A 12,713-nucleotide genomic window follows, 5' to 3' on the forward strand; every position below is an offset into this window, starting at 1 on the left:
CATGACCAACATCATAAAACTGTCGTTAGAGAATTAGAGATCATGTTCCTAAGACTTCTGTCACCTTCATACAATTGAACTAATTTGAGTTCTCATTTCACCTTTTGCTAGAAGACTTTGCCAAGCCTTTACTTCAACATCTCGGTATTTCATTCGCATTAGGTATAAGGTTTTCTCTGTTCAGACTACCTGGGAGGGTGAGTAATCCGACCTCATACTATGATGTACGCAGCCTAACAGGATTACTACCTGGTTGTTTCCAACCCTTCGCTGGCCACCACAAAATATTCGTCCTAGACAGGATTTGAATGTGAGACCTCTTGCAAGGAACTCAAGGGCCCAACCACTGAGCAATCCTGTGATGGTTTATTTCATTCGCATTGAATTCTAAAAAAAAAAAAAACACATCATTAACCAAGCTTTTGGAACAAGTTTCTCCCACCGAGTAGTTTACATGTTTTAGTTTTGGCTTTTAATCGTCCGTCTAATTTCTAATTCGCAGTGAGACTCAAAAGGGGAGATGACTTGTACAGTCGAACAAATGCAACACTAATTTTACAATTCATAGGCTGGATTTCATTGCTACATAAAACATTGAAATCTGATACTATTTCTTGTTCATGACATGTCCCCTATGAAGTCATAGGCTCAAATTCTGCAATAAGCTCTACCAGTGACTCACTAATCTACTCTTGAAGTAAAAACTTCAGCCTGACTTTTTATTCCATCAGTGAGGAAGATGACTAGCACCTCAAAAGGTGGGTCTTGAACCAACACACCTATGGCTAGCCATCAACGATATCTTAAAACGCAGAATTAAATGATGATATGATCATATAGATAAGATCATTTTTGCTCATATGCACTTTGAAATAAACTCGAAAAGGGTAGCATAGTTCCAAAGAAATCTACTGTATTTGAAACATTTGATTCCTTTTCAACTTTCATTTTAGGAAAGAAAAAAGTGTGCCCTTTGGAACTCAGTTAAGTGATGCCACTAGACTCTAGTAACAAGACATAAGCATAACTCATACTCGGTATTATGCAATTCTCAATTCTTATGATTAAGATAACTTCATCACCACCAATGCATTATCAAAACCACAGTTTCTATCCTCGTTAAGGTATTTAACCAGCCACCATTGAGCTTGTAGCTCAACGGTACCAGGGCTTGTAAAAGTCAATGGGTCCTACTGAGTGGAAGCTATGCTTGCAAACCCCTTTGCGCAGGTTCGATTCCTACCGGGGCGTGTCTCACACTCTTTAGGGTTTAGGACCAAAGTCTAGCCAGGTATGCGCCTATCGGGTATGGTGGCATAGGTTGCAACATAGGGCAAGTGTTTCCCTGTCAATCTACACGTTTTTTTGCCAAAAAAAGTTATTTAACCGGCCAATTAATTACTCACTATTCTCAGAACACGTTAATGGAATCATTCCCATATGCAAGTACTTATGAGTTAGTGCAATCTTTCATGTTCTAATCGACAATTCAAAATCAAACACCAACAAATACTCTTATTTTTGATCAAAGATAACATAGGGGAAGGTGTGCAACAAAGACAATAACAAATACTCTTAAAGTTACTGTATATTTTTAGTCCTTCATATGAAAAGTTAACTAGCCGTATTATAAGTACCGTGAAGTGATGATAGCTGTTGGATTTTAATAAGTAGTGATTGCATTGCGCGGATGAGATTTGTGATTGTGATCATGTTTTTCTCAGTTGACCCGTTCGACCTGTTTCGACGATCTATGGTACCGGAAACATATACAGGTCATTTTTCATTCAAACTGTGCTGGACCCGTTATTGAAATTGTAGTATTAGTGAACCCCACAGGTTCTTATTACTTACCCACTAGATTTTTTAAAAGTAAATTATGTTTTTTAATAATAATTTTGCTTTCTTGTGGTTTCGGTTAGGCTCGTTAGTAGTTAACGGTTGCTCGGTATTATAGGGAGTTAAAAAAAAAAAACTTTAAAAAAAAAAAAAAAAAAAAACTAAAAAGTCTGAGATGCCGAGATTTCACCAAAAATGTCCAAACGAGATCTCGATCCGAGTTCTCGATCCGAGTTCTCCAACCTCACCAATAACAATAACTTCTACTTCATACTATTTATACTAGAAGAATTCGGTTCACTTAGAATGACTAATCATTCTATGTATTCATAAGTTCTTTTCGAAGATCAAGTCAAATGCCTTGATATTAATCTTCTCTTTGGAGATAGATTTAATATTCAATTTAAATATTTGTTACGCGAAGTTGAAGACTGGTTGGAGGCTGAAGTCTAACTGTAATCCGGAAAATAAGTATAGTTTATGTCCATTCAGATTAACTTTCACGAAGTCTGATAAATTCCAGACTTTTTCGCCAATTAGAATTGATCATTTAATCACAACTTTGATTTGACCCCAGGACGCAAGGCTACATACTCTAATAAAAAACAGGACTATGCTGATTGAGATAATTGTATCACATCATTTATTGCAAACAGTTGAATTACAAGCAAAGAACTTCAATAAAACAATAATATATATAGTAGTTTAATATAATATTTCATATGAAATATAAATATGAATATGAATATGAATATGATATGATGATATGATATGATTCAGACTAAAAAACCTTAGGCATTTAGTGTGAAATTAAAGTTTCCACATGTTGTTTGTCGACCAAACAGAAGAGAACTGAACCCCAATCTCGATCTAGCAAGATCGAACTGCAGTAAATTATTCTCAATCTGATATCCACCTAAAACTATTGACGTCATCACATCAACTCCTCCATCCACAACCCCTAAACACAAACCATCCTGACTCACTTGCACCATCGAATTAGCACCAAATATTCTCCATACAACATCCTTATTCTGAAGAACCAAATTAATCGAAGGCACACCAGCACCAAGCCGAGTACTCCCAATAAACGTCGAGTTAAAACACAACCCAAAAGGCGCAACAGTCGCCACTCTAGGCACTTCAGAAAGCGAGTCACTAAACGCTTTAATAACCGCTTTGTAGATCGAACTATGCAAAACTGTGTACGGATTCACAGTACTAATCTTGGTCCCACCAAATCCTTGATTATTAATTTTCAACAATGTCTTGTTTACAGGAACGTCCTTTTCGTTAACCTGAATCGATTTAACACCGATAAAGTATTCAGTAGACGCGTCACCTTGTGTGAACGCTGAAGCTGTGCTAACCGGGTTTTTTAATAATGGCGTGTATTGAAGATTAGTAGACGCATCAGCGTTTAGTAAAAATTTATACGGGCCAGGTCCGAAGAAAACGACACCGGGAGAGTTAGTAGATGCAGACAAACAAATAGCGAAAATTTTCGGGAAGCTAAAAGCCGAAGAGAATTGATAGGGTAACGATATTTTAGTTCGTCCTAGGCCAGCCATGCCCATAACGCCGTTGGCAAGCCCATCAAGTGCGGACCCACAAACAAACAAGAACCGTGGAACGGATACAACCCGACCCGGGTTCTTCCCATCGGTTGATTGCATCGTGACGACATCTGAACCGAGATCACCACTTGTGGCGGTTCGGGTCACGGTGTTATCGGGTAGTAGTCCACATGTGTTGTTGTTGCACCCTGGTGCAGGTCTACCGGGACAGTCAGTGGAACACGAGGTCGATTTGGCTAGTGAGCATTGTGCGGACCCACAACGGGCTGGACGATAGGTAGTGGAAATGTAGTTGGTGTAGCAATTTTCCCACATGAATTGACCGCCGAGGTCAACGGTTAGTGCTACGGGAACTAGTGGGGTTCGTTGGTTGATTCGGGCTACATATTGTAGAGTTGATGCGTCTTTAGTTACTGGAAGGATTAGTGCTTTGGGTCTGAAACTGGTTTGGGCTGCATATGAACAAGTTATTACAAGGAGTGAACATAAAAGGAAATAACGAAATATAGATTCCATTTGATTTTTGTTAATTTTGAAGGTTTGAAGTACCGGCCCAATTTATAGTAGCTTAGTCAACTGGTTCATTAAATTTAATTGTTTTGAATAAATTTGTAGCTTGAATAGTACAAGTTTGAATTTGTTTCCTTGAAATTAATAAAATGAATGAGATTCAGATCTTAGCTGTAAAACAACCCAAAGCAGGTACGTGGAGATCTCCGGGAAAGATCACCGATAAATATGGCAACTAGGCAAATAAGTAATATATAAAGTCAGAGAGATGAGCATTTATGGTTTGACTTTTTGACTTTCTGACTTTTATACATTATCTTGTCTTAGTTGAGATGACAAATACGGTTACGTGATCAACATCAATTTTTATACAGGTATAGAACTAATTGTTGTTGGCTTGTTGGTTCGTAAGGCTTAGCAATGACCGTTCAAAGGTCTATATTTGATAAATAACTAGCGACTGGTCATTGAGCGTTTCAGCAAGTGGCCCGATCAGTGTTTATATGAAAGTTTTAATCATTGTTGCAGAAAATATAAATATAAATTAAATATCATTCGAGTACTCGTATTAGATGTGACATGTGCATTGACGGAAATCGTTTACATCAACATATTGTTTCTGGTATACACATCTGATGAAGCATAGATTAGATTCGAGAGGTTCGGTCCACACTGTTCAACAAAGATTGAGGATTTAAGAGTCTTTCAAGTTTAACTTTCCGGTCTGGATTCTCGTGAATAACCCACATATGAGATGATGATCTCAGATAGGGTGGATAAACGTAAATCAACCATCATCGGGTTAGCCGGTAAACGATGGCTCAAGGGGCGCAAGAATCGAAGAAAACGGAGAATAACAAAGAAACTAGAGCAAAACTAAAAAAGACGAATTGCTTAGACACCAATTAACTATTTGAAATGACTCGTTCATATACATTATAAACGATTCATAATAGTTGATTACATCGCGAGGTATTTGACCTCTATATGATACATTTTACAAACATTACATTCGTTTTTAAAAGACAAACTTTCTTTACAACGAAAGTTGACGGCATGCATACCATTTCATAATACATCCAACTATAATTGACTTAAAAATAATCTTGATGAACTCAATGACTCGAATGCAACGTCTTTCCAAATATGCCATGAATGACTCCAAGTAATATCCATAAAATGAGCTAATGCACAGCGGAAGATTTCTTTAATACCTGAGAATAAACATGCTTTAAAGTGTCAACCAAAAGGTTGGTGAGTTCATAGGTTTATCATAACAATCATTTCAATATATTAATAGACCACAAGAATTCCGTTTATAAATATATGTACACTCGCAAGTGTATAAAACCGTTCTGCTTATGTTGAGGCCTCAGTAACCAACCTTAACAATAATATAATAAGTCATCTTCGCAAAGATGGATACGTACACTCGCAAGTGTATAAATAATCCTCGAAGTACTAAACATTCGCCCACTAGCTCTTATGTCTAGTGCAGCCTACAGGATGGGGGTGTTAAGCCCGATAGATCTATCTTTAGGATTCGCGCTCACATGCTCTTATAACATGTAACTAAATTACCTAGCACATCAATCCGCAGAATTATCATTTTTGATCACTTGTCTCTATTTCGTAAAGCATTTATAAAAGCAGCGCATGTATTCTCAGCCCAAAAATATATATTGCAAAAACAATTAAAAAGGGAGCAAATGAAATTCACCATACTGTATTTCGTAGTAAAAATACATATAACGTCATTTAACAAGTGCAAGGTTGGCCTCGGATTCACGAACGTATCAATATTGAGATTTAATATTGCAGGAAAGTACGTAGACGCAACGGAGATGATAAACACTAGATTGACCTCACGAGCATACCCATGAACCATACCCATCACCTCCATAGCTATAACCCATAATTTCCTTAGCTTCGACTCATTCAAAAAACTATTTTGAAATCACTCGGACATCACTCCGTCGTAATATTTTATGTATACTAATAATATCTTGAAATAATACAGAGCAAATATATATATATATATATATATATATATATATATATATATATATATATATATATATATATATATATATATATATATATATATATATAAATATGTAAATCGATTGAGAGAGTTTAGAGAAATATATTTTCAAGTTTCTATGAAATAATGAAACCTATTGAATTCTATTTTTAATAGATTTTTGAATTATTAAAGTGAATTATTAAAGTATGAATTATTAAAGTGAATTATTAAAGTATGAATTATTAAAGTGAATTATTAAAGTATGAATTATTAAAGTGAATTATTAAAGTATGAATTATTAAAGTGAATTATTAAAGTTAAAGTAAAGTAAAAGTAAAGTAAAGGTAAAGTTAAAGTATAGTAAAAGTATAAAAACTATGTATGTATAATACGCGTATAAATATATATAATATTAATTTAAATCATTATATATATTTAATGAAATAAAATATAAATATCATTATATTTATTATACTGGTTAAGTAATGAGTTGTCAAAAGTGATTCTAGATATTTATAAAAGTTATATATATTTTAATAATAAAGTTCTTTTTAAACTGAAAACGTTTTTGTACGTTTGAAAATAGATTAATAGAATATTATGGAAACCAATTCTCCACTAACTTTTGTCTAACTTTCGTAAATGACACTTTTTGTTTTTATTTATAAATAGCTTTACAAATTATTCCGAATATCGTTAAAAGGAATAGATTTTCTCAATCATAGTGGACCTCTCAACAGAGACTTGTAATCATAATTCAATGTTTCTGATAATTCAAGCATTTAATATATATTTTTTAATTTCGTCGATAATCATATTGAAACAAATACGTTCATGTAAAGCATTATACGTTTAAATACTTTTTTGACATTTTCAATTTATAATATATACACATATACATACATATTCATATATGTTCATTTAATGGTTCGTGAATCATTGGAATTTGGTCGAGGTTTAAATGAATGTATAAACATAGTTTAAAATCCTTGAGATTTAACTTAACAAACATTGCTTATCGTGTCAGAATAATATAAAGATAAAGTTTAAATTTAGTCATAAATTTCTGGGTCATCACAATACCTACCCGTTAAAGAAATTTCGTCCCCGAAATTTGATAGAGGTCGTCATGACTAACAATGAGAATGTTATTATGACGATTATAAAGTTTTATCATGTCTAAGAAGTATGGATAAAATAATTCGATTACTCGAAGCGTATGAGGGAAGTTATCGTAAATGAAGGAAATAAGATTATAGTGATTCGTCGTATCTTTTGACGTCATCACAATTGATCTCCGAATTTAAAGAAAATCTTTGTAATCTATGTTGGATTTGATGCTTCGGTGATTAAGGAGATTATGATTCTCTTCGAATTAATACGATAATCCATCTTGATTTCTCTGTCGGGTATTTCACTATAAATCCACCTCCTTCGTTTCTTTACAACTCACACCTTCTATTCTTTCTCCCTCAACTCATATTTTAAAGTATTTGTCAATATGCTTCATCCAGTACTGATTCTCGATATACTCCTCACTTTCATATCTGTCATTCTTCTTTTTCATCTGCCTCCGGAAGAATCTATTTACTTCTACTATACTCTTGGTTTTATAGTGTTTTTAGTTCTCCCGTGTCTTTATATTGCTATATGCATTGATATATACGGTTTGTGATTTCTGGGTTGTTGTTCGGTTTTATATCTTCCCTTATATTTCAAAGTCCTTGCTTCTTCTATAATCATTGTCATCCACAGTTAATGCTCTCTTCTATTTGCTATGATTTATACTCCCATTTCTAGTTCGGAGCTTTGTCCTTTCGTTTCTTCTTCTTGCGATTAAGCACCGCTTGTAATGGTCCAGAATTCGCAGATATAAATTTCGGAATGAACATTGTTAATGTTCTAGGAAGGAAATTGTAATGACACGATCTTGATTTGTTAATTTACCAAAATACCCTGAAAAGACCGAATCATCAAGAAAATATATTCTTGATATTTTTAGAGATTAAATAGAATACAAGAGTCGTGTAACATAGCACATGATGACGTTATGATCTGTGAATCATCATGTTCCATTTAGAAACTCAGCATGAATTACTGTAATATAATCACGTTGATCAAGTGTCATTATATTATACTAACTCATGCTTCAGCTCCCAACACTTCTTCAAGAATATTCCTATTTTAAACTCGAATGTTTCAGAATTTAGAAACTAAAATAGTTTCCTTTATGATATAATACAGATAGCGCGAAGAGGTAAATGATTTTAGATAAGAATAATTATAAAAATATCTTCAGAAGTATGGATGATATTTATAATGAAAGATACGATGATATCTTAGAATGTCTAATATCAGAGGATGATGAAGGATATTGTCCGCAGGGGTTTAGAGTTAGGAGCAAGGTATTCGTTAATGACTTCAGCAAGTAATGATTCATTTGGATCCTTTGAAGGCAGGTTCAGCCTTTATGATTTGTCCACAGCCTCCTTCATACTTTGCTCAATCCGTTTTCCAGTTCTAAAGCTTCTCTTTTTCTGAGCTTTGCCAATATACTATCCTTTATAATCCAACTTTTTACTGTTAAGGTCGTTTACAGTTTTTGTTGCTTCATCAGCATTTTTCAAAATTTCGAGAACTGGTTCGCAGTTTAGGGTGTTTTTCAGAAACTTCACATTCAAAGTATATAAGTCCAGAAGATAGACACATATAATTGTTGGCGTAGACATGCTGCGAGATTTCAAAATACTTATTGCTAATTTTCGACGATTCGTATGGCAATTCTCGTTACAAGATGCAGGTGAGTAAATGATGAGGTTTTGATAAATATAAAGATTTTTCGGAAAGTCAAAGATCAATGAAGTTATTAATAAGTTTACTGCTAATGTGGCGAGATATGAAAGGTTCCCCTGTAATATTGATGAAGATGTAATCATTATAATAAGGCTTATTCGATTGAACAATTGAAGTTGGTTTGCTGGAGCTGTGACAAAACCGTCTATTTTAGAAGGGATTGAAAAGTTATTTTAGCTAGTAAATGCCAAAAGGTCTGACATGGATACATGTTAAATTATGACTTTGGTTTCAAGAGTTTTTCAGGTACGTAACTGTGGATAACATGTGGTTGGATCATCATCTCGATTGTTCATTATTTGAAGTGTCTTCAGGTATTTCGAAGGGCTTGAACACAGATTATAATCGTTAATATACATACGATGTTCTAACACAGTTTTGAAGTCAAAGTATAGCTTTGAAAGATGTAGGAATCTAAGAGTGATGTCTTCTGTTAAATCATGACTTGGATTTTGATTTGTCAAAATCAGAATGCGTAATCAAATTTGGGTGAGAATGGTTGTTTTGATTACTATACAAGAATGTATATTGTTGTGAGATTTTGGGAGTATAGTTGATGATTTGCTTAATCAGATTCGAAAAATGTAACATGTGACGATCGCTCCAAATCCATATGGACGAACACGTCATTCATTGATTTCATTGCGAGGTATTTGACCTCTATGTGATACATTTTGTAACATTGTATTCGTTTGAAAAGGTATTTCATAAATGAATATATAAATTCCAGGTTTTTAACATCTGATGATTCCTACGTATAGACAATCACCATTTAAATGGTTTACAATAATACATCTATTGACAATACAGTCAAAATAAGATACATGGTAATGGTTTGGTGAATGCAAGTTTCTTGTATATAGCATGTATGACTCCAAGCACATATCTTGTATCACGTATAAGCAAACAGCGGAAGACTTCTAGAAACCTGAGAATAAACATGCTTCAAGTGTCAACACAAAGGTTGGTGAGTTCATAGTTTTAATATTACACATAATCTGTATATCAATGTGGATTACAAAAGTTCAGTTGTTTTATTCAAAACGTTTATCAATAGGTTTTACATAAAAGGTGGATCACAAGATTTCAGTTGTTTCATCCGAAACGTTTATCAATCAGTTCTACAAAATTGAGCACCCTGGTAACTAAACTTTAATGTTTATATAATTTGTACCCTTTGTATAATCATCTTAATAATACACGCAAACCAACGTGTACGCTTCTCAAATAGCATACGTCCGTTAAAAGGCTAGCGCTCTAGCTCGGACGGGGATATCAAGCCCTATGGATCCATATACTACTACTCGCGCCCACCAGTTCTTATAACTGGCAGTTAACAGTTACCAAAACTAAGGGATTTTCGGTTCAAACTCAGTGTAGAATTTAGTATGTACTTGTATCCATTGTGTTTTAAATAAAGTGCATGTATTCTCAGTCCAAAAATATATATTGCAAAAGCAATTAAAAAGGAATCAATGAAACTCACGCATATAGATATTGTAAAACAGTTATTAAATCATTTGCATGTATTCTCAGCCCAAAAACATAAAGAGTAAAAGGGATCTTATGAAACTCACAGTTTAATATTGATATACAATATTGCAGGAAAGCACGTAGACGCATCGGAGATGATAAACACGAGGTTTGATTCACAAAAATACCCCCGAACATTACCCATAATTTCCTTGGCAATAACTCATATTTTCCTTAGCTCTTTCCCGCTCGAAAACATATTTTGAAATCATTTGGACATTACCTCGTCGTAGTATTTTATGTGTAATACTAATAATACAAATACTACTAATAATAATAAGATTAATAATAATATTAATCTTAATAATAATAATAATAATAATAATAATAATAATAATAATAATAATAATAATAATAATAATAATAATATAAATTATAATAATAATACGGAGTAAAAATAAAATGAAAAAAAAGAATGGAACCAGTCGAGCTTTTATAGGTGTCTCCTGAATTCAGACCCCATGCGATCGCATGGGTTCTGTGCCTATATGCCATGCGATCGCATGGCTGCTCCTGCCAGCTCACATTTGCTTTGTAATTTAGCTCGTCGACATAATTAAATATTAATATAATATATATAATTTAAATAATTAATTATATATTATATTAAATTCACGTGCATAGTTGACTTGTAATTTTTGTTCCGATAAGTCGTACGTCATCACTCGACTTATGTCCCGGTTCTGGTTTTTCGAATGTCCTTTCGTACGCTGAGAAAACTTGCATTTTACGTTTCGTGACACGTACCTTTGTCAAGATATAGCCTTAAGTTATCCATAAACTATACCACTCATAGTATATCTTAAACTTTCGAGTATTTTGGTCATTTACTTCTATAAATCATCGTCTCGTTATTTGTTAAAAATACATTTTAAAATAGCGTTTTACTGTAGCAAAGTTACTGTAGCAAAGTCAAATTTTACTGTAGCAATTCACTGTAGCAAAGTCAATTTCACTGTAGCAAATAGTGATTTTCGAAAACACTGTAGCATTTTGAGTAATGTGGCAATTTGAAAACACTGTAGCAAATTAGTGTTTAACTGGTTCATCTTAAACGCTTTAGTTAACTTATCTAAATATCAATTGAATCAATAAACGAATGTTACTATCGTTTATTATATATATGTATATATCTTTTTAATATACATAAATCAGTTTTTAAATACACATTGGACGTTATTTATAAATAAATTTTAATAATAAATATTTCAACTTATCATATACATTCAAATAGATATTTAAACCAATAAGTTTAATGTACGGTATCAAACAATTAATACATTGTTACCTTTTCATGTTATAGTATATATGTATCTTTTTACATATAATTGTTCGCGAATCGTCGAAAACAACCGAAGGTATTTAAATTTATAAAAGTAATTCAAAAATTTTGAGATTCAGTTTTACAGACTTTGTTTATCGTGTCGGAAATGTTAATCATACAAAGATTAAGTTTAAATTTAGTCGAAATTTCTGGGTCATCACATAACATATTAATTGTGAATTTATATATCTCTCGGGTATTACCTACCCGTTAAATTTTTTTTTTTCACAATTAATATTTTGTACAACAGAATTTTATTACAGTCTTTATGAAAATATATATGTGCATATTTTCTTCGGATGTAACATAGATTTAATGAGTTAATATTAAATTAAACTCATTTGATTTACGGTTGAAACTAGAACTGAATAATCCCTAAAGACTTTAGAAATTACATAACTTCTACGGAGTATTTATTCAATAAAATTGAAATTATGAATTAATACTTCGTTATTTGTTGGTGTTTGTAACCCTTGCACCATATTCTCTAAAGCCACTACTCGAGCGCGAAGCGCGTTGACTTCTTCTGTTACACCGGGGTGATTGTCGGTTCGGACGAGCGGATAAATAAAATCTAGAATTTGGTGTAGTATATAATCATGACGAGATACTCTGGAAATGAGAGAGAAAATGGTGTTTCGAATAGGTTCGCCGGTAAGTGCTTCAGGTTCTTCGCCAAGAGGGCAATATGGTGGATGGAAGGGATCGCCTTCTTCTTGTCTCCAATGATTAAGGAGGCTACGAACCCATCCCCAATTTATCCAGAATAGATGATGGCTGATTGGTTGATCCATTCCAGTCACACTGCTTTCGGAGCTTGAGTGGGATTCCATTTCGGAATCCGAGGAACTTGAACTGATGACGAATTCCATTTCGTACGATTTGATAAAGGATTTTTTTGATACGAAATGATTTTTGGCTATCGGGTGGTATTCTAACTACATAGAATATCTATATATATATATAGATCAAAAGATTTCATAGATTACGGAGGAATTTACGGAATATGTCAGGCAAAGTTTACGGTAATAGATACGATAAGATATGATTT

At 33.3% G+C, this 12,713-nt stretch overlaps 1 protein-coding gene across 1 annotated transcript; it reads right to left on the reverse strand.

Moving 5' to 3' along the window:
- Positions 1-2,556: 2,556 nt before the first annotated feature.
- Positions 2,557-4,077, reverse strand: LOC139898178 (probable aspartic proteinase GIP2). Its single transcript, XM_071880895.1, has one exon. It carries the CDS (start codon positions 3,930-3,932, stop codon positions 2,631-2,633), a length of 1,302 nt encoding a protein of 433 aa, XP_071736996.1. The 5' UTR covers positions 3,933-4,077; the 3' UTR covers positions 2,557-2,630.
- Between the last annotated feature and the right edge of the window lie 8,636 nt (positions 4,078-12,713).

This window comes from Rutidosis leptorrhynchoides, chromosome 3, assembly GCF_046630445.1.
Source record: "Rutidosis leptorrhynchoides isolate AG116_Rl617_1_P2 chromosome 3, CSIRO_AGI_Rlap_v1, whole genome shotgun sequence".
In the NCBI taxonomy this organism is placed as follows: domain Eukaryota; kingdom Viridiplantae; phylum Streptophyta; class Magnoliopsida; order Asterales; family Asteraceae; genus Rutidosis; species Rutidosis leptorrhynchoides.